Source organism: Delphinapterus leucas, chromosome 4 (assembly GCF_059928025.1).
Source record: "Delphinapterus leucas isolate spDelLeu-1000000601 "Yukka" chromosome 4, BTC_Dleu_Yukka2, whole genome shotgun sequence".
Classification (NCBI taxonomy): domain Eukaryota; kingdom Metazoa; phylum Chordata; class Mammalia; order Artiodactyla; family Monodontidae; genus Delphinapterus; species Delphinapterus leucas.
The window spans coordinates 761,813-783,377 of NC_143132.1; the positions used below are offsets into that span (position 1 = coordinate 761,813).

Sequence of the window (21,565 nt, forward strand, 5' to 3'; positions counted from 1 at the left end):
TCTGATTCTGCAGCCCGGGGTGTCAAGGCCCCTCCCAGCTCCTGCCCCAGACCTGGAAGAGGGGGGAGGCACCTCTACTGGCTCTGAGTGGGGCACCCCAAGCACCTCTGAGTCCTCCTGTTGGTGCAAAGTGCAAACGCCGAGTGGGTTTAACTCCTCAGACAGATGACCGCGGAAAGGAGAGTGACAGCCTTTATTTGGAAAAGTCGCCGACATGGACACGTTGAGAAAAACCACAGGAAGGAGTAAAAGTAAAACTAAAGTGCCAGGAAGGCCTTCAGTAAAATGGAGAACCAATCACTTCCTTGAGGAAAAGAGCTTTGACTCGTTTGTGGTGAAATGCATCACTTTTCCCCGGGTGGCGGGGCGAGGCCTCTGTGTCCTGGGCTGGGGATGGGGGCAGGATAGCACCTTTGCTCTGGGGTTTTTGGGACACGGGGTCGAGGAGTCGCGGTTTCTGCTGGCCGGGGGTAAGTGACAAGAGCCTCGGGAGGAGGGTCGGCTCACCAGGGCTCAGGCGAGCTCCCTGGGAGACCTGACTCTAGGCGTGAGTGTTTCGTGAAGGAAAGTCAAGCTACAAGGGAGTGGGGGAGGGGAGGCGGTGACAGCTGACCCCAGAAAGGAAAGAGAAACCAGGCTTAGGGGTTCTGACTCGGGATTAGGGGACCCTGACCGGCAGCACGAGGCGGGTCGGTTCAGATGAGAGTTCAGGTGGGCGGCGGGAGGGGGCCAGCAGAGCCCAGGGTCAGGGGCGGCAACACCCTGCTCAGAGGGGCTGGCAAAACACAGAGCACTGAATCACGGCCTTTCAAGCTTCTTTAAAAAAACCTAGCTAGTCGGGTGGGTCAGGAACCTTCGGGTCCCCTTCTCACTTTCCGTCTCAGTGGCGGTGGCCCGGCTGCTAGCCCAGCGCCACCTTCCTGGACACCGTCTGGTAGAAGACGCCGCGCAGCAGCGCCTGGTAGCTGGGCACGCGGAACAGGTGGCGTTCACCGAAGGCCACGTCGTACTCGGCCGCCTTGCCGGTAACCAGGACGCGCACGTGGGGCTCGTTCACCTGGGGGCCCACCACCACCATGAAGATCTCGATGCCTGCCCGCTGGGCCTCCTGCACGGCCTTCTCGATGGTGGCCGCCGTGGCGCCCTGCGAGTTGCCGTCGGAGAAGAGCAGCAGCCTCTTCTTGGCGGCGCCAGGCGAGGCCTCGCGGTAGAAGCGGGTCACGTAGCCCAGGGCGTCGGTGACATCGGTGGCATCGTTGAAGAAGTCCATGGTGTCCAGGGCACTGGCCAGCACGGTGTAGTTCTGCACGAACTGCAGCGCCGCACGCTCCGGCCGCTGCTGCCCGGTGCCGCTGTACTGCACCACTGCCACGCGCACCTCCTGGCCCGGGTCCGTCTGGCCTGCCGTCAGGAAGCGCTCGGCCAGCCGCTTGGCGAAGCGCTTGGAGGTGTCGAAGTTGTGGCTGCCGACGCTGGCCGAGCCGTCCAGCAGGATGGTGATGTCGGTCGGGGAGGAGAAGGTGACTGTGGGCAGGGGCAGCCGTGAGCACACAGCGAGGCCCCGGAGAGCCCGGCCCCACCCGCCCTGTGGCCTCTCGACCCTCCTCACCCGGTGCCCCGACCTGAGAGCCCCTCCCCCTCCCCCGGTACTCACTTGGGCAGGTGTAATCTGGACATTTCTTGTCTGTAAGAGAGAAAACCCCACAGCATGGACCCAGCGATCTCAGAGACCGCTGTTCCACCTGTAGCCCCCCAACAAGAGGACAGCTGGCATCTCCATGGAAGCACAGCTGACGCTCCTGAACAGCTGGCCCCCTCCACCCACCAGGAGGGGTGTCCTTTATTCAAGAGGGGGCCTTTGAGGGACGGAATGGTCCCCCGGGCACCAGCCCAGTGAGGCACCCCCCTTCCCAGAATGGGGAAACCAAGGCTCAGAGAGGAGGAAGGGTGGTCTGCAGCTCAGAGCCCGGGCCACGCTGTCCCTGGACGAGGCTGAGTATGTGCCCACCGGGAGGGCTAGGGCCCCGAGTCTGACCCCGCAGCTCTCTCTGGCTGCCGACCAGCTGTCTGCACCGCGGACTCAGCTCTGACACTGGGCCAGGCCCAGATGGACATGGCAAGTATTTTCTTAGGTGGGCACCTCTGAGGAGTCTCAGGCTCCAAGGCCAAACACGGCCTGCACCTGTGGGTGCACCGAGCCTCAGACCTCAGCGCACATGTGTGCTCATGGCTCCAGGACAACGGGCGGGAGATGTGGTGCAGCCCACACTCGGGGTGGGGGGCACCTGTGTGGACGCTGGACCATGAGGGAGCCAGGCCACGGCCTCCTCGGGGAAGAGCAGGAAGCGGCTGGGGGAGCGGCAGGCGTGCTGCTGGCCGTGGGTGTGTGGCTCCCATGGCCAGAGGGTCACCGTGAGAGCAGAGCAGGACCATGCCTGGGCCGAGGGGGGCCCTGCCCATGCCCACCTATGCAGATCTGGGCGGTGATGTTCTTCAGGAAGCCATCGTCCAGCAGCTCTGCGTAATTCTCCTTGACCAACGAGATGCCCGGCCGCCCCTGGGGCGCTAGGCCTTGGCAGGAGATGACGTTGAGTTGGTCGGAGCCCGCGGCTAAGCCAAACACATCCTTGATGCCCACGGAGACCACCTGGCGGGAGGGGCAGTGTTGGCGTGGCCCCCGGTGGGGACAGTCCCCCGAGCCCCAGAGCGCAGACACGGAGGCCGCCCCACCTGAATGTCAGGGCCACAGAGCACGCTGAGTGGGGTGGTGTCCCTCTGGGTGTCCGAGCGGCCGTCCGTGATGACCAGGGCGATGCGGTTGTTCTGGGTGGGTGGCAGCAGCCGGTTCCGGGTGTACTGCAGGGCCTCCCCTGTGAAGGTGCCTCCACCCATCCACTGCAGCTTCTTGATGGCTCTGTGGGGCCACGGCGCTGCCCTCAGTGGGGGGCAGGGTCCGGGGGTGGGGCAGGGCTGGGGGCCGGGGGGGGCAGGGCTGGGGGGGCCGCTGGGGGCCGTGCGTGGGCCGGCTCCGAGCAGCCGCACTCACTCCTTGAGGTCCTGGGCAGTCCTGATGTTGGGGTCCCGCAGGTCCACGTGCTCCTGCATCTGGTTGTGGCTGTACTGCACCACGCCCGCGTGCGACTGCCCGGGCTCAAACTGCACGGGGACGGGAGCCGTGGTCGGGAGCGGCCCCCACCAGGGCCCCTGAGGCGCCCATGCCCCTCCTGGGCCGCCCTTCCACCCACCACCTGTCCCAGGCTGGACTGGTCCCCGGGCCCCCGGGGTGACTCTCATGCTCTGGTGGGCTGGGGGCTTCAGCTTTCAAGAAGCAAAGCGTCTGTCCCATGGCCCCTAGCGCCCGGCCCTTCCACTCTGGTGTCAGGACAGACCCCTCCTGGGAAGATCCGTCCTTGAGCAAGGCCTGGGCACCTCACCTTGACCAGCTCGTCCCTGCTCAGCCGGTCGATGACCTTGACGATGAAGTCCTTGGAGATCTCGAAGTTCTGCAGGCCGATGCTCTCGGAGCTGTCCAGCACGAACAGGATGTCGATGGGGCCGCACTTGCACTCTGTGGGCGGTGGCGGGCTCAGCCTCGGGGCCCCTCCCAGGACCCCTTCCAGAGCAGGGCAGCCCCGAGGGGCAGGGCCTCGAGGACCCGGGGGCACTGGGAGAACTCCCGTCCCCCCGTGCCTGCTTGTGTGAGTGAGCGGGGAGAGGAGGAGGTGGGCCAGCACCCCAGGGCTGCGGGAGTGTGGGCGACGGGCTCCACCCGCCACGGGGCCAGTCCACTCGAAAGCTAGAAACACCAGCTGAAGAGTGACACTCACCACAGCAAGCTGGGAAGAGGAGAAAGAGGAAATTACGGGGTCGTTTAGGCTAAACCCTCCAGCCAGCCCTCCCTGGCCCACCAGGACTCTCGTGGGTGGGCACACGCCTGCCCCCGGCCTGCCTCGCCCCGGCCGGCACCGCGGCAGGACGTTCCTTCTAGCTAGGACAGTTACTCAAAGATGGAGATACTCACAGCACATTTTCATGATGATGTCCAAAATCTCGCATTCCTGGGGAGGGGGTGAGGCACTCCCATGAGACAGAACAGGCCCTGCTGTGACCCCTCCAGGGCTGCCCCAGGCTCTGGGGTGAGGCCAGCCTTCCAGGTCCCCAACCCCTGGGACCACAGCTGGGACCACAGAGAGGCTAGGCTGGGCTGGGCAGGGTGTCTCCCTTCCCATGGTGTGCCCTGCTCTGCCTGTGAGGCCCCTGCCTGCAGGCGTGAGCACCTGATGTGGTCCCTGACATGTGGCCACACGTCCCCCCCCCACCGTGGCCATCACATGTTCCTGTGGGGGCAAAGACGTGTCTCCCTGTGGCCATAAGATGTCCACCCTGCGGCCATAATGTGCCCCCCCCCGGCTTCGTATGTTCCCCTATGGCCACCACGTGTCCCCCCAGTGGCCATCGCATGCCCCTCATGGCCATCATGTGCCTCTATGGCGATCACACCCCCACGGCCACCACGTGCCTCCCTGTGGCCATCACATGTCCCCCCCCCCGTCACCATCATGGCTCCCCACCCTCACAGGATCCTGGGCCAGAGCGGTTGGCCCCCAAAGATGTTCACAGACACCCCACTTACGTCTGGCCCTGGTGGTCCCACGTGTCCTGGGGGTCCCTGTCAGAGAAAGGACAGGAGAGAGTGGACGCTGGGGCCCTGCCCGATTCCTGGGCTGCAGGTCTGACGGGAGCCCTCGGCTGACCCCACCTCCACTTAGGGCCCCCCGAACACTAGGGGCAGCTGAGGCTTCTGCACGTTAAGGGCTGGGGGACCTGCTACCTCCGTCCGCTGGGCGACAACTGTCTAATGTGCCCTTTCCTGGTGGTCTGTGGGTGCTCACCGCCCGGGGCAGAGTGTCCCTGTGGGTCTAATGGCGCCACCTCGAGGGGCAGGGTGCCCGGCCTCACCCAGGCACCGCCCCGGGCCCTGCCGTAACCATCATGCCTCACCTGGAGACCCATCCTCCCCTTCTCTGCCCACCCCTGCCTGCTCAAGCCCCCACCCCGAAACTGCCCGTTCCCTGTCATCCTGCCTGCCGAAGCCCCGCCTCCCGAGCCCTTCCCCAGACCCTGGCTCCCAGGTTCCCACCCCCACACCCCAGCCTCTGCAGCCTCTGGGTGGGGCACCTGCCCGCGCCCGCCAACGCACCTGGGGGCCTTCGGGGCCTCGGTAGCCCTTTGCTCCTTTGGCGCCTCGGGGAGAAATGTCATTGTTCTGGAAAGACAGCGCGGTGTTGCAGGCACTGCCACATGTGGCCAGAGCCCCTGGACCCCCTGCTGCGAGCCTGCCCACTGCACCCTCGACCCCGGACGCTCAGCCGCCCTCGGAGCCACCACAGCCCTCCGGGTCTCCGGGCCCTTGAGGCCGAGGCTGACCCGGGATGTCACAGCATGTGGTGGGCTCTGCACTCACGTCCTCTCCGGGGTCCCCGGCTTCTCCCTCATCTCCCTTGAGGCCAGGGTAACCTTTGGTGCCCTGCAGGGGAGCAAGTGGTTAGGGGGAGCCGGGCCCAGGGTCTGGGGTGGGTGCTGCGGGCCTGGGCTCCTGGGGAGGGCAGGGCTCTGGGGAGTGCGGTGGAGCCCTCGGCTCTTGAGGGAAGTGTCAGCAGGGGCACCCCGCCCGGGGCCAGGCGGGGCTCCCAGAGACGGAGACGCAGGCGGGGGTGCCTCGGCGACAGCTGGGCTGCGGGGGGCAGTGCGTCTGCACGTGTGCGGGTGTTTGCACGTGTGTGTGCCTCTGCACTCGTGTGTGCTTGCTCAGGTGTGGGAGCGATGTGCTTGAACGTGCACGTGTGCTCCAGGGGCCGACAGAGCGGAAGGGCGTGTACTCACATTTATCCCGGGAGGACCCCTGCTGCCCGGATAGCCCTGCAGGGAAGGCAGGACAGTCACGCCGGGCTCTGACATGGCGGGGGGCCACGAGGGGCAATCCCAGCCACGGAGCCCGTGTGCCCGACTGGCCAAAGGGGGTGTCGGGGGGCACTCACAGGGAAGCCGGGGAAGCCCTCGGTGCCGTTTCCAGGGGGGCCGTCTTCACCCTGGGAGAGCAGACTGTGTCCAGTCACTGTGGGACTCGCCCAGGCCGGCCGCTTCTGGACTCTAGGGTCCCAGGCAGCCCCCCTACCAGGGCTGTGCCCTGTGCCCTGCGTCACTCACCCTTTCGCCCATCAGCCCGGGGTCTCCAGGGGGTCCTGGGGGCCCTGAGGCTCCTCCGGGGCCCTAAGGAGGAGAAAATGAAGTGGACACCAGGCAGCGAGCCACACAGGCTCAGAGGCACAAGGTCTCTTGGAGGAAAGAGGGACAATTAAATAAAATACATGTCTTCACGCAGCACAGAAATGACTAAAAGAAGGGTTTTTAAACCGATGATCCTGGGGGGCTGTGTAACCTTCGGGCCTTAGAGGCCACACCTGCCCAGTGGTCCACCCAGGGAGTGACCCAAGGAGGAGGTGACCAGAACAGGGACAGAAACCCACGGGGTCACTGCAGGAAATTCAAACCGAGAGCCCATCCGGCGGGGGTAGAGGAATCAGCAGGTAGAGCTGCAGGCGTGGCCAACGGGGGCGCGTCAATAACGTGATGGAAACCGTTAAGGTCCGAGCTCATGAGAAATGGGAGCGCGTCAATAACGTGATGGAAACCGTTAAGGTTCGAGCTCATGAGAAAAACAACAAAAAAAACCTTACCAAGTCAAATTTATAAGGCATAATATGCAAAGAAAGAAAAAAGAAATTTGGAAAGAAATAAGCCAAACTCTTCATGTTGTTTATCTCTGGGGGGTGTTTTAGATTTCTTTTTGTAGTTTTCTTCATTTTCTAAACGTCCTAAGAGTCACATATACTGTGAGGTGAAATGAAACAGTTTTAACAGGTAAGGAGCCTGGGGGGATCTCCTAAGGAAGCGCTGGGTACAGGATGGGGTCTGGGTCCAGGGCTGGCCCCTCCTAGGATGGGGGGCGGGGAGGGCTCCTCACCTCGGTCCCTGGAGGCCCCTCATCGCCGCGGTATCCTTTTGGTCCAGTGGGGCCAGCCTCACCCTGCAGAGAGAGGACACAGCCATCGGTCCCCCTCTGCCCCAGAGGAGCCCCCCAGGCCCCAGACCCCGCAGCTGCTGGCTGCTCTATCCCCGTCCCTCTCTGGAGGTGACCCCTGCATTCCCGGGGCCGGGCTCTCGGTCCCCTGAGCACTGCGCAGATGCCCCCAGCCAGGCCCCAGCGAGGAGGGCAAGCTTGTGTCACTCAGGGGGCTGCTGGCCCGCCTGCCCCCCCTGGGCCCCACCAACAGGACCCTGGACTCAGAGGCCCATCCCCTGGGCCCCGTCATGAGGCGGCACTTCTCATGAGTTCTCTGCTGGCTGCCCTCCCGTCACAAATGTGCACGACGCCTGTTATCTGGCCAGGAGGGTGCTACAGCACTGCCGCCCCACACCGGGCAGGGGTCCGGCCGTGACCACGGCCCGGGAGCTGGCGTGGTTGTGCACCTTGGCCAGCACCAGCATCACGCTCCCTGCATGCTGGCCACGGGGACACGGGGGCTCAGGGGGTCAGCCTGGGGCCCCGAGACCTGCCTCGGGGCAAGAAAAGCGGCACCTCCTGGTCCCGGGTAGCACCTCCTGGGAAACTGGGACTCAAGTGCCTGCCTAAGACACAGAAAGACCAAACTCGGGCGGAGCTCCTGTGGGCAGCTGGCACTCTCGTGGGTGGGACCGGGCGCCCACCGCGGTGGGACGTGGGACGGGCGAGGCCTGACGGCTGGGCCCGCCACGGGACGACGGGACCCTGTCCTCTGTTTCTCCACTGCCTTTTCCTGGGATTTGGGAAAACACATTTCCCAGAACTCTCTGCATGGCCCCTGGGGTCGGAGCCGGCCTCCTGCTGGGCCTGGAGTCAGTCGTGGGGTCGTGGGTCCATGGTGGGGTTGGGAGGGCGGGTCACACAAGCCAGAGCCTGGAGGCCCGGAAGTCGAATGTCCAGGTGACCAAGCGCCTCCTTGGCCGGGAGCCACGGGTCGGGAGGGGACCGTCTCCGGTCGCTCACAGGCTGGGGGGACACAGGGCCCCTTCCCAAAGGGGGCAGCCGCCCCCAGCAGCGCCTGGGGTCCCCACCGCCTGGGGTAGGGCCTCCCTCTCTCCCCACGTTCTTGGTCGTTTCCTTTTCTTTGCAGTGACTATCATGACTGAAAACTGCTGCTGCTGGGATGCTCCCACGAACCCGTGTCGGTTCTGCTTTTAGAGCTTCGTGCCTTCAGAGTCTCGAATGACCTCCTGAAGGTGCCACAGGGAAGACCTGCGTCATACGGGCAGCTTGTCCCAGCAGCACCAGCCAGGAGCAGTTACTGCTCCTTGGTCCCTGTCCAGGAAAGTCAGGGGCCCAGGCAGGGGCCCAGGAAGCCGCCCAGGCAGCAGGCCCAGCCCGGCCCGAGGCCACATGAGTTACAGTCGTGGGAACTGGGTGGAAATGGAAAGAGGAGGGGTGTGCGACAGCCAGACCAGAAAGAGGCACACGTAGGTGAGGGGGTTTAAACATGATGGAAGTGCGTTTTAACCAGCAGGAAAGACTGCGGTTACGTGTGTTGTGACAACGGGCTGGCCGTTCGCCGAAAAAGCCAAGCTGGCCAAGCTCACCTCTCTTCCAGTCCCTCAGTCTCTACTCCAGACAGATCAAAGACGTAAGCAAAAAATACACTCAAAGGCGTGAGCGCATTTGTAAATCTTTGTAAATGAGCAGGACATCCTCAACCACAGGGTACCATAGACAAGGTCAGGACGCAGATGACAACTGACAAAACGTCTGCACCATGGATGGAGCCCCCCGCCATCAATGTGGGAAACACAGATGCCGGTGGGAAATGAACAGCTGCCTCATTGGCCCGTAAACCCACGAACAGTCAAAGCAAGAGGGAGAGAAAGCTCCCGGCAGGGCTCTGATCGCAGCTCCTCTTGGCAAAGGTGTGGGAGCCATCCTATTTCACACTCGTGGGGGCCAGACACAGAAGTAGGTAGGATCATTTGGCAAATATTAACTCACACACACACCACTGGGGCTGAGAAATGTTGCTGCTAAGAACTTACATTCTGGACATAGCCTTGGAAGCTCTTCAGGGTAGATGGATGGATGGACGGATGGACACATATATCCACAGATATGTGATAGATGAATAGATGACAGATAGGTGGATGGATAGATGGAGAGATGCACACAGGTACATAGATGATGGATGGATGGACAGATAGAGATGGATGGATGAATGGACAGATGGACAGATGGACAGATGAGCTGACTGAACGGCACATGGATGTTGATATTTATTACAGTATTTTTCCTTTTTTTTTGGTTATGCCATGCAGCTTGTGGGGTCTTATTTCCCCTACCAGGGATTCAACCCGGACCACGGCAGTGAAAGCCCGGCACCCTAACCGCTAGGCCACCAGGGGACTCCCTACAGTATTTTTCTGTAAAGCAGAATACTGCAGACAATCTCGTTACAGTCAACGGGGACGAGAAGGGGCAGGAAGTAGAGACCCTTCCAAGGGCGCCAAGGAAGAGGCCGCATTGCAGGTCAGTGGCAGAGCCGGCCGATGCCCAGCCCGGCAGCAACCCAAATCGCAGGGGCCCTCAGGGGCTCGTGGACCCTGGGGCAGCCCTCACCCCGTGGGAGGTGGCGGGCAGGGTCGAGGGCCTTGCGGGACCTACCTCTGCAGCCAGGCGTCCTCACCACGCACATAGGTCAGCTTGCTACGTGTTCACTACGTGTGGTCTGTCTCCCCACTGGATGGCCAGCACCCCGATAACAACGGCGGCACCAGGCTGTGTGCCCCCCTTCCTGTTCTCCCCCAGGGAGCTCCCCCAGGGCCAGAGCTCGAGCAGGCCCTGCTGACCTCTGCCAGGATGCACTAGCCACCAGCGGTGTCCCTCTGGCCGAGGCCTGCCCAGTGCGGACTGCATCCCAAACTGCCTCGCCTCTGCGTGCATCCCGTCCCCACCCTCCACTCGTGGAACCCCGTGGCTGGCCCTGGGCCGGGGTCTGGAGAAGATGGGCTGAGAGCAGCGGCGGGCATGATGCTCCCTGGGGAGGGTCGTCTCACCTGTGCCTCGCCCCCAGCCGCTCACAGCCTCCTGCCTGTCCCCCGCCCCCTCCTTCCACCCAGCCCGCTGCTTCCTCAGGCCTCCACTGTCCTCCTCATCCCCAGCATGGCCTCTAGAAGGTCACATCCAGGAATTCTAAAACCTTCTGTGCACCAACACTCCCAAATCAATTTCCGGCCAAGATCTCACCTTTGGGCTCCAAACACTGAGAGAGGCTCACATACCCTGTCTCCAATGTGGGGTGCCTCTGTCTGGGCTCAGTCCCCCGTGACCCAGCTCCGCCAGGCCAGGGGGTCCCCAGGGTCCCCCGACTCCAGCACGCCCCTGCCGCTGCCTGCCCTGCCCCCGCATGCCCCAGACCGGCCTCCAAGCCCACTGCCCTCCCCCAGCACCAGCCGAGCCAGGGGACCCTTCCTCACCCTGAGGGCAGAGCTGGAGGCAGCATGGGGCTCTGCACACTCAGGGCTGCACCCTGGCAGGCGCCCACCCTGAGACAGGGCTCCCCTGGGAGCACTGGGCCCAGCTCACCAATCTGCACCAGCCACCCTGGCCCCCCACCTGACCCCAGACATCCCAAGGTCTCCAGGCCTTGCCCCTGCAGGAAGCACCCCAGGTGGGAAGAGAAAAGGGACCTCCCCCTAAATCTGTGAGCTGATCCGAACCGGCAGCAGCTCCCCCCCTGCCCCCTGGCAGCCGGGCTTCCTACCGGGTCTCCGGGGATGCCAATGGGGCCTTCTCGTCCCTGGTCACCTTGGGGTCCAGCTTCGCCCTGGAGAGGAAAAGCCACTGAGGTGGAGATGGAAGAGGGCAGCCGCCCCGGGTGGCCACCAGGCGAGGCCGGGGGCCCGGCAGCTCCCACACAGCCAGGAAGGGCCGCCGTCTGCTGTGGGCCAGCCTCGTCCTTCCTTTTCACGCTTGCCCACGTGTTTCCCACAATGTGGCCATGTGCCTGGCCATCAGGTGACTTGTGCTTTCAAGGGGCCACGACAAGGGTCCAGCAGCCCACCCGAGGCCGGGAGGCATCTCATCGTCCACCCGGCCTCGGGTCCCAGAGCTGTGTGGGGCTGACCATACCTCCACCCCCGTTTGTCCAAGGCACCTCCTGGAGGCACAGCCTGGCCTTCAGTCCTGTCTCCTGACCTGAAGCACTGGGCTCGGAAAGGAGGTCAAAGCTACATCGTCCCTGCTTTGCTGTCCTTCCCCACCCCTGCCTGGGGAGGGTGGGGCGTGGGGTTCTGGGGAGCCCGGGGGCAGGGCCAGAAAGACAAACCTCTCTTCCCCTGACCTTGGACTTGGCTAAACTCACTCTCCCCATCGGGGCGCCTTGGACACGCATCTGGAGGAGAAGCATTTGCCCCTACGTCCAAGTGTCACCCCAGGGGGACAACAGAGCCTGGAGAAGCATCCTGTTCTTGCGGACGGGGAGTGGCGTCGCCTGCATCTCCAGCAGGGAGAGGGCCAGCCGCATCTGAGGCTTGGGGCTCAGCATCCTTGCCTCCTAACCCCGGAGCCATAGGGTGAGGCCTGCTCTCCTCTCCAACCGGGCAGAGTCTGACTCGGTGCCCACGCTCTGGGTCCTGCCAGCCTTTCCCGCTTAACCACGTGGCAGAGAAAGCCCAGCATGGCCCCTGACAGCGAAGCCGCTGGGCCTTGGAGGTGAGCGAGCTGCAGCCACTGAGCCGTTTCCAACATTCCTGCTCTTGAGGTTTTAACAAAGGGAAACCGTCCCCGGAAGAAGACAGTTGCAGAAGAGGCTCCGTCTGCAAAACGTTTAGGAGCTCTGGGGGGAAGAGCCCAGACGTGCGGCGGGAGGCACTTGCTGAGTCAGCTGCGAAAGTGTGAAGTTGGGCAGCTAAAGAATAAGCGCAGCTCGGGGAAAGCCCGTGGAGCCAGACCCGGCCAGCCGGCGCGAAGGTGGCAGCCACGCTGCAGAGAACGTGCTTACACGGCGTGCCTGGGTGAGGTTTCAGGTGGCTGCTCCCTGGTCATCCGTGGTGAGTGGAGAAGCCCCACCCAGCTCACCTTGCCTCCCAGGCCCTGGAGGTGACCCGGGGCCACGCAGCTTGGAGGTCTGGGCGGGGCCCGAGGGCAGAAGCTGCTGCATTTCCCACACAAGAAGTGTGTGTCGGGGGGTATATTTGGGAAATAGGAGGTGAGGGCGTGGGTTGCCCACATCTAGGGGCCAGAGGGCCTCGGTGGCGTGTCCTGTGATTCTGATGGCCTGACCCTGGCCTGGCCCCGGTCTCTGCCCCCAGGGGATGGGGTCCCAGCTTTAGGAACAGTGACTCACCAGGTCTCCTCTCGGGCCCCGCACGCCTGGGGTCCCCCGTGGTCCTCTTTCCCCAGGGCCGCCCTGTGTGGAGGCAGCAGAGGGCGGTGAGGCTGCAGCCCTGACGGTGCAGGCTGGGGGCTTGAGGCCTGGGCACAGGGCCTGGCGCCCCAGCAGATACCAGGACTTGCAGTCCCTCCATCTCACGCCCCGTCCTTCAGAGACTGGGGTCCCATTGGCTCCAGCACACTCCCCGGGGTCTGTCCACCTGGGACCACAGGGCTGGTCACACCGTCCACGTCTGCCACTAAGTGGTGAGGCCCAGGACACCTCCACTCACCCTCTCTCCGGGGGGTCCGTCTGGTCCCGCGTTTCCCTGGGATTAAGAGGAATGAACACGAGTGTTAGTTTGCGTCGGGAACTCTGCTTGAGGCTCGGGCATCAGGAGGAGGAGGGGCTCCTACCTCGTCGCCGGCTTCTCCCTTCTCTCCCAGGGGACCAGGCTCTCCGGGCTCACCCTGGAGACAACAGTGAAGACTGTCTGTCCTTGACCCTGAGGCCCCTCCCAGGGCCGGTGCCCACCCCGCTGTATCGGGGGGCTGTGTGCATGCTCACCTCGTCTCCGGGGGGCCCCGTGTTCCCTGGCCTCCCAGGCTCCCCGTCTGCTCCAGGCTCACCCTAGAAAGATGCAAGGGTCAGCCTTCAGGAGGCCACGCCCAGCCGTCCTGGGGGCCAGTGACCCCACGCTGGCCCTGCTTCAGGCCGCCGTCCCTGACTGACTGCAGGAACCTCGGACACAGAGGACCCTCCCCAGACACTCACATCTCTGCACAAAACCTGCCTCCTGGGTTCAAATGCCGCCACCACAGGGGCCAGCCCGGCCCTCATGAGTGGATGCCCACTGTTGCCAGGCTGGGGACCTCGGCCCACACTCCAGGACATGTGCGTTGCTAGGACGCGTTTGGGGTGGAGTTCGTGTTACTGCTCCAACTTTCCCAGCACTTCCTGCTGCTGGGAAAAAATCCCAGCAACAGATTTGAATTAGACTCAAAACGTGAAGTCCTCACGCCTCACTGCTCTGCCCACTGCAGCATCAGCGTCACCCTGTTTATTCTTGAGTTTAGATTTCCCGTGAGCAGATCGATTCTGGGCTGACCCGCAGGCTGCAGGCTACGTGGACGTTCCTGAGGTGACCAGAGAGGCCCCGGACGGATGAGCAGGGGCGGCTGGTGTGGTGGGGACAGGACGTGTCCGAGGCTCAGGGACCAGCACTTCCTGGGGCGGAGGGCCCCCCACCCCAGCCCTGACAGCCCCAGGAAGGGCAGTGGCGAGGCCTCATCCCCCATGGGCGGTGGGGCCTGGCCCTCAGACTAGGGGCGAGAACCTGCTTCCAGGAGGAATTTCTGCTCAACGCTCAGTGGGTCGTAAAGCCCCAGCCTGGCCCGCCACGGGCTTGAGTCACTGACCTTCTCTCCTTTCAGTCCGAAGGCACCCGCGTCGCCCTTGGGCCCAAGGGGTCCTTGGATGCCCTGGGGAGAGGACGCAGAGTCAGACCATGTTCTGAAACCGCAGCCACTGGGCTGCACACACTGAGTGACAAGCCAGAAGGGCAGGTCTGCACGTGGTGTGGCCCGCGCGACTTCTTAGTGTGTCAGCAGGAGGGCGGAGGCAACGTTCACTCTTGAGGACTTAGTCTTAAAATGTCGGTGAGAGAAAGCGACTTACATCGAATCCGGACGAGCCCTTGCAGCCTGGCAGGCCAGGGTACCCCGTCTCCCCCTGCAAGGAGGAAGGCGGGTTCGATGGTCAAGCCTTTCAGCTCTGGCCCATCCACCCGCTTCCCAAGAAAGCCCCACCCGGCAGAAGGAGCTCTGAGCTTGGCCAGGTGGCTTGGGGTCCACTGGGACCTGGGGCTTGGCAGGAAACGTCTCCTGCCTTTCATGCTGCCTCAGAGTTGCCCAGGGGTGGCCACACATGAGACCCCTACCCACCTACCGGCCCTGGGGTGGCCAGCCTCGCCCACCGTCCCTTCCTGAAACACGGGCCCCGCTTCCAGCCCTCCCCCAGCTGAGGGTGACCTTCATGCCATCCACGCCGTCCACGCCACGCTTCCCCTTCTCGCCCTGCAAAGTGCAAAAACCAAAGAAGGTCAGACCAAGGTCAGACCGCACCCCACAGGGAAGTGTCCCCACCGGCCATGCCCCTCCGGCCACACTCACCTTGTAGCCCTTGGGTCCCCTGGAGCCCTGAGGAGACAGGAAGGAAGGGTGAGAGGTTTGGTCTCCCCATCATGGGGCAAGGTCCCCAAGGAGGGCGCCTCCCCACCACCCAGCTCATCGCAGCCCAGCCACGCCAGGAACAGGCAGCATCGTCCCTGTCCAGAGTAGGGGGCCGCTCTGTGCCCCGAGGGACACCCCCCAAAGTCTCATGTCACTCACCTTCTCCCCTCGGCTCCCTTTTTCTCCCTAGACAGCAAACAGAGGAGGGAAGGGGACTGTGAGGGGCGCCCCAGGCCTGATGCCCTGAGGCCCCAGGAAAGGCTGTGGTAGAGGAGGGGGAGACGCACCTTCATGCCCTGGTAGCCGACGGGTCCGAGGTCCCCAGGCCTTCCCTGCAACAGAGGAAGGGGTGCGTTAGACACCCCTGGGGGCAGGGGCAGCCCCCATCCAACCCGCTTGCTCTCCACCCTACTCAGGCCTGGTCAGCTGGAGAGACCTGGCTGGCTGACCACTGACCTGCGTCTGAGAAGCGCCCTGCTATGAAGGCCTCACCCACCCCTCCTGGGGGCTCTCAGCGGAGCTCCAGGAGGTGGAGGTCCAGAGCCCCCCACGGGGCCACGGGGAGAGGGGAGACTGGCCGTGGCTGAAGCAGAGGCCCTGGGACTTTGCTGGCTGCCCCCTGCCCCTGTCTTCTGAGAGCAGGTGGGCCTGTGGGGGCGCCTGAGGGGCACGGGGAGTCTTCCTGGGCAGGGGGTGCTGGAAGGATGGCTATGCCGCGTGCGCCCTGGTCCTCGCCACCCACGAGGGCCGTGTCCTCTGAGGGTCAGGCCACGTGGCGATGGTGCTCAGAAACCAGCCATCCTTCTGGAAGTTTCCGCAGCCCAGTTCCCTGGGCTCGGGCTTCTCAGCGCCCCCATCCCCCTGGTCAGGGGCTCGGCACTCACGGGGTCTCCGGCGTCTCCTTTCTCTCCCGGGAGTCCTGGCTTCCCTCTTTCTCCCTGGAATACAGAGCAGATCAAGGTTAGAGGACAAATTCCGTTTATTTCTAAAAAGTTGGTGAGAAGGGCCTTCTACTTGCGAACAAAAAAGGTCCAAAAAGCTATTCCATCCAGTCCCTAGCGTGCATGTGATTTTCAGGTACCTTTCTCATGGCCCATCCTGGGACCTGCGTGGTCAGGTCCACGCTCCCCTCCCACACACCCCACCGGGCCCTGGGGCTGCCCGGCGCCGGCTGGAGTGACCCCTGAATCTTTTCTCTCCGCCCGTTCTTGCTGCTGGGGCGGGCGGGGTGGGTGGGGCGCAGAAGCCCCCTGGAGGAGGTAGCCGTGTGGCTCCACAGCTACTGCACCTGACACTTTCTAGGAAAAGCCAGAAATGTGGACTTTCACAAGCAAGCTCCCAGGTTGTGAATACTGGGAACTAATTTTGTTCTCCAAAACCTCCCCATGAAGCAGTCGTGGCCTTGGGCCCATGTTCACCCGTCCCATGGAGGGCCCGCCTCCAGCAGCAAAGCCACAGGGGTGGTCACTCCAGAAAGGCCGCTCCCTCCCCCATGGGGAAGAGGCCAGAGTGGCGGGCCCCACCCCACGGCAGCCCGTGGCCGCCGCATCGGCCTGGGGTCACGGCGCCTGGACTCTCTCCCGCGCTGGGGCACCTGCTCAGCACAGCAGGCGGGCGGTGAGCGCTCAGGACGGCTGCCTGGGGTCCAGCGCATCCCTAACACCTGGGTGCCAGGCTTCAGGGACATTTCTCCCAGGCTTCCCCCCCACCCCAAGGAGGAAAGCACGGACAGGACGCGGCCGCTCACCTCATACCCGGGGTCGCCCCGCAGCCCGGGAGGTCCTCTGGCGGGCTGCAAGACACAAGAGGACGGTGAGCGCAAGGCAGCAGAGCCGGGGTGGCCCAGGGAGGGGGTGGCACACTCACCTGGCACTCGAAGGAGCAGCACTGCGGAAGAAGGGACAGGGGACACGTCAGAGAGCCCGGGCACAGCCACACCAGCCGCCCGCGCTCAGCCTGCTGCCGGACAAACGGGCGCTGGTGATGCTATGGTGCGGGGCGGGGGGGGTGGGGGGGCCTTACCACTTGCTCCACGTTATTTTTCTGAAAAGTGAAAGAGAAAAGTCAAATTAATTTTCATTCCCAGGCACGGGATCTCCGGCATCTTGGACACGGCAGGGAGGGCGGGGCCGTGCTCACGATCATGTCCGTGATGGTGTCGATGGTCTGGCTGATGACGGCCTCCGCGTCACGGCTCTGCCCCCAGTCGGCCGCCGTGAAGTTGCGCCGGTACGTGTGGTCCGTGGCAATGATGCTCAGACGTGGCTCCTGGCGTGGATGCGACCAGAACAAGGGCGAACGTTGGTGACAGTGGGAGCGCCGGGCCCCTCTCCACCTCTGCTCCCCTGGAGCCCCCCGTCCCTCAGGCTATGCCTGTACCTGTGCCCCCCCACCCCCCGCCCAACATAGGCAGGGGTCCTACCAGGTGGTCGGGCGTGATGGCCACAGAGAAGACTCTGACGCCCAGGTGCTTGGCCTCATTCACGGCGTCTTCCAGGCCCCCACATGGCTCCTTGTAGCCCTCCAGGGGGTGCCCATCAGTCACCACGATCAGGTACTTGTTCTCCTTCAGGTGGGAGCCCCTGCAGGGGGTGGGAGAGGTGAGACCACCCAGCCTGGCCCCCTCAGGCCAGCACTGACCCTGACAGCTCAGGGACCCACTGGAACCACAGAGCTGAGACCCCTAGACTGGAGGTAAGGGTCAGGGGGCTAGAAACCCTGGAGGGAGACCCAGACCCAAGGCAACGTTTCCTGTTTCTCTGTGTTGATCTGACCACAAGTGGGATTATAGGAAAGGACATTAAACAGGAAATAAAGCTCTGTGGGATCTCATTTCAGGCCCCCTCTGCCTTCAGTGGTTGAGACGACAGTGGGCCGCTGGAGGGAAGGACAGAGGGATGGAGAGCGACCTTGGCAGCCATGGGGCAGGCTGGGCGGTGGTCAGCAGCATGACCCCCTCGGCCACTGGGACTGGTCCTGGGGACCTTGGGCAGCAGAGCCTGGCCTGCCAGCGGGCAGCCCTGGAGTTTGGCCGACCAGGCTGCGATCAGGGAGGTGCGGCAGCCTCTGAGGGCCGCGGGGCCGCAGGCGGGCGCCGGGTGGGCACGGGCGCTCACCCCACGAGCAGCTCCTCCAGCCCCTTCTTGATGGCACAGTCTGTGTAGGTGCCTTTGCCGAAGTACTTGACCGCGTCCACGCTGCTCTTGAGCGCGTCACGGCCGCTGGGCATGCGCGTGAGCCCGCGGATGATCTCCACCTCGTCGCTGTAGTGCAGCGCGCCCGCGTTCCACACCAGGTTGCGGTCACAGCGGTAGTACCTGCGGGCCACGCGGAGGTGAGCGGCCCTCCCCAGACCCAGGCCCGCTCCCCTACTGTGTCCATCTGAAGGCAGGACTGCCACCATGTCACAGGTGGACAGATGGCCGGTCCCCCCAAGAGGGGGGAGCCTGCAGGCCCCGGCCTGGGCTTCCCGAGCGGCCCTAAGACCCTGGGTCCCGGCGCCGGGGGCCACACGGGGCGGGGGCGGCTAGCTAGTGACCACCATGTTCCCGGCTCTCCAGGGCCTCAGACGAGGAGCTGTGTGCTGAGACCCTGCTCCAGGGCCATGGGGTGGGGGGCAGACCCTCCATGGACAGCAGTGGGGCCGCTGACAGTGGGCAGGGGAGGGACACTGGTGGGGACCCCTGGATCTGAGTGGCCTCCTCTCTCTGCCCCGGGCACCTCAGTCAATGGTCTCCGGGGGTGGCCAGGCCCGCAGCCCATCAGCAGACGGGTGACGGATGCCCCTGTGGAGAACCAACGCCGACAGCGGGAAGAGCCCCCAGTTCACAGGCGGGAGAACTGAGGCGCAGGGCCAGAGCCCCCTGGAGCGGGACGATGGGCTGCAGGGCTGCCCTGGCGCCCCCTCCCCGAGGCACATCCACACCGGGGCCCTCCCTGGGCCTCATAAACCCGGGCATTTCGGGAGGCCTGGGGCTTCAGTCCCACAGTCCCTGCATTGGGCAGACCTGTCCTCTGTCCCTGCGTCCCCTTCTGGTGCGTGGGAGGCTCGGCGCCTGGGTCAGCTGCTCAGTGGGTGAGTGGGTCAGCAAGGACAGGGTGGGAGGAGGGGTGGGGCCTGTGCAGGTGAGGGAGGGGGAGGAACCTGGTCTGAGCTGAGCACCCCCCCCCACCCCGTGGCCCTGACCCGCCCCTCTGCAGGCGTGTCCTGTGCTTGGCCACACCCACTGCCCAGGGCTCCCCCATTAGTGAGTGGATGCACAGATGGATGGAAAGTGATGCCGCCAAACCCAGGACTGGGCTGGTGGCCCCTCCGACCAGGACTCTGGACATGGGGGACACTGGGACCTCGGGCCCGGGGTGTGGGCTCTGACCGTCCCCTTGGGCAGTGGTCGGTGCCCAGGTGGCTGGCGGGGAGTACCCCCTCCAGACACCGGGCGGACCCACAGGGCCTCGGTCAGCTCCCCATGCCCGCTCAGTTGTAGAGGTGGGGAGCTGTTTCCTCCGCGGGGTTTGGGGCCCGGAGCCCAGGGAGCAGCACTGCCCCCTCCACCCTCCCGGCCGACCGGCCTGCTCCACCTCAAACTCAGCTTTTTCCTGGCCTGTCTGAACCACTCAGACTCGGGGAGGGGACTCGAGTGGAGTGGCCCAGCCGACACCACCCTTCTCAGATGCGGACTCAGCCGAGCAGGTTGAGGCTCAGCTCTGCCTGCTGGGCCACGGCAGGGGCGACACCAGGCCGGCCGGCCCCGAGAGGACGGAGGTCCTACCTGTCCTTCAGGTTGTCGATGAAGCGCTTGGTGAAGGCCTTGACCTTGTCCACCAGAGCTCCGTAGGGCTTCAGCCTCAACGCCACGCTCTCGGAAGTGTCCAACACGAAAAACAAGTCCACGGGGCAGTCTGGGCCGGGAACCGGAGGAGGGGCCTGCAGCTCACGCCCTGTGCCCACCTTCCCCAGGTGCGTCCTCCACCAGCCGCCTCCCCCGGCCAGCACCCCTGCGGCAACTCAGAGTCCCACCCTCCCGGAATGGCGAGGAGTCCGCCCTTCACCACAGCTGAGGCCGTTTTTTTACCGCGTTTCCAAGTTGAATTTAAAATTACCAGGGGCATGACCTTCAGAAGGGGGGTGGTGGGGACAGGTGACCGTGTTTCTTTACTGACCACCAGCAAGGAATCAAAAGGAGCTGAGAGGCAGAGAGGGGGCAGCACCCGCCGGGGACAGGCGCTCAGGGAGCTTGCGGGCTGAGCCCCGGCTGAGGCTCAGCCTCCTCCTGTCGGGGTCCGTCGCCAGCCGCGCGGCATCTGAGCGCTCGGGCAGCAAGGGGCGGGGCTGGGGTCCCGCTGGGCCATCACAGCTGATACGTCTGGTCCAGGCCGGCCTCGCCCGGCAGCCGAGGCCAGAGTCCCAGACGCGGCAAGTCCACTCACCTTGGAAGGCGATGGCCCTCGAGGCTGCCGCATCGTCCTGCGCGGTGGCCCAGCAGGCCTGCAGCAGCAGGGCGAGCAGAACACGGGGCAGACTCATGTCACTGGCCTGCGGGTCACCATGGAGCGGGGGCAGGAGGCAGGCGACGGTGGCCAGAGAGAGAGAGCGAGAGAGCGAGAGAGCGAGAGAGCGAGAGAGAGAGAGAGAGAGAGAGAGAGAGAGAGAGAGAGAGAGAGAGAGCGAGCTGTCTCTGCTCTCCTTCGGCCAGAGTTTCAGCCCAGGAGGGAGGGAGGGTGGAGGGAGGAACGGGGGAGGGGCTGGGGCGGGGGCCCAGCGGCCAGGGAGGCGGGGTCTCTCCCAGCTCCGCTCCGGGCGAGTCACTCAAGCTCCCCCCAAGCCGCTCTGAGCCTCGGACGCCACTCCTGAAGGGATTTACCTCCCTGGCTTGTGGGGAGTTTTTTATTTGCTTCCAGGTCTCCTGCTAAGTCAGCTTGAAGAAGTCTGAAGAGGACGCGAGCCCTGAGACGAATTTCCCTGAGGCATTTTGTTTCCAACCGTCATGTGGGAGTGATCGGCCTGTTTGCCTGTCCACTCGCTCACCAGTTTCTACAAATCACGGTGCTGTTTGTGTAAACATCTCAAATCCATTGATCTGTCTGACTTCCGAGGCTTCGTAGAAATATCTCTTCACCGTTTAGTCAAATACATATTGACGAAAGATTATTTCGTTTTTTACTCTGGGAAAACGCAGTCAGAACAATAACTCTATGTGCATTTGTTTTCTATAAATACATATATAGACAGAGAGACAGACACACAGAAAGAGGAGGGTGAGGCCCTGCTTCTGAGGACAGGTGTGAAGACCCCCAACCCCGGGGCTCTGCAGGGGTGGGCTCCAGATGTGGCCAGGCCCACCCCTGCCCCAGAGAACATTCTAGAAGATCCTTCCCAGAGCTGGAGCTGTTACCACTTGTCTAACATCAGCCGAAATGTTTTATAGTTTAAAGACGCGCCGAAGTCGTATAACCACAGTAAAGGAGTTTTGAGAAACCCTTCGGGAATTATACCTCTTGGTGATTGCTGTGGGATCTCTTCCAGTGTTTTCCCCGTACGTACGTTCTGAATCTTCTGTGAGCTAACCGTGGGGGTACTTTTACTTGCCACTGGTCTCACCCAGGCCGTGCTGTGGGCAGTTCTCTCTGTGCTTTGGGGTTGGGTGCAGGGCACCCAGGGTCAGACAAGGGGGCTTGGCCCCTCGCACAAGGCTGTTACCTGCTCACGTGGTCTCTCCAGGTCTGAGCTGTTTTAGCTGCAGAGGCCGCAGCACTAATGTTCTCGCAGGTTTGGGAGATGAAATCGGAATTTGTTGTGTGAAACCCTGAGCCGTGACTCCCCAGAGCAGGGGCCCAGCTGCCGAGCGGTTCTGTACTCATCTTGTCTGTGAAATGGGGAGAAAC

The 21,565-nt window shown here is 63.7% G+C and overlaps 1 protein-coding gene across 1 annotated transcript; it reads right to left on the bottom strand.

Moving 5' to 3' along the window:
- Positions 1-174: 174 nt before the first annotated feature.
- COL6A1 (collagen type VI alpha 1 chain) lies at positions 175-20,282 on the bottom strand. The gene is made up of 35 exons (XM_022596928.3): positions 20,111-20,282; positions 19,453-19,582; positions 17,800-18,000; positions 17,106-17,265; positions 16,823-16,951; positions 16,706-16,726; positions 16,550-16,570; positions 16,431-16,475; positions 15,568-15,621; positions 14,971-15,015; positions 14,843-14,869; positions 14,624-14,650; positions 14,483-14,527; positions 14,130-14,183; positions 13,871-13,933; positions 13,020-13,082; positions 12,869-12,922; positions 12,745-12,780; positions 12,426-12,488; positions 10,842-10,904; positions 7,025-7,087; positions 6,208-6,270; positions 6,039-6,089; positions 5,884-5,919; positions 5,465-5,527; positions 5,201-5,266; positions 4,634-4,669; positions 4,022-4,058; positions 3,828-3,836; positions 3,435-3,568; positions 3,047-3,156; positions 2,731-2,914; positions 2,467-2,647; positions 1,655-1,684; positions 175-1,524 (listed from the first exon to the last, which is right to left on the bottom strand). The coding sequence occupies exons 1-35, from the start codon at positions 20,205-20,207 to the stop codon at positions 902-904; spliced, it is 3,084 nt and encodes a 1,027-aa protein (XP_022452636.2). The 5' UTR covers positions 20,208-20,282; the 3' UTR covers positions 175-901.
- Positions 20,283-21,565: the final 1,283 nt, after the last annotated feature.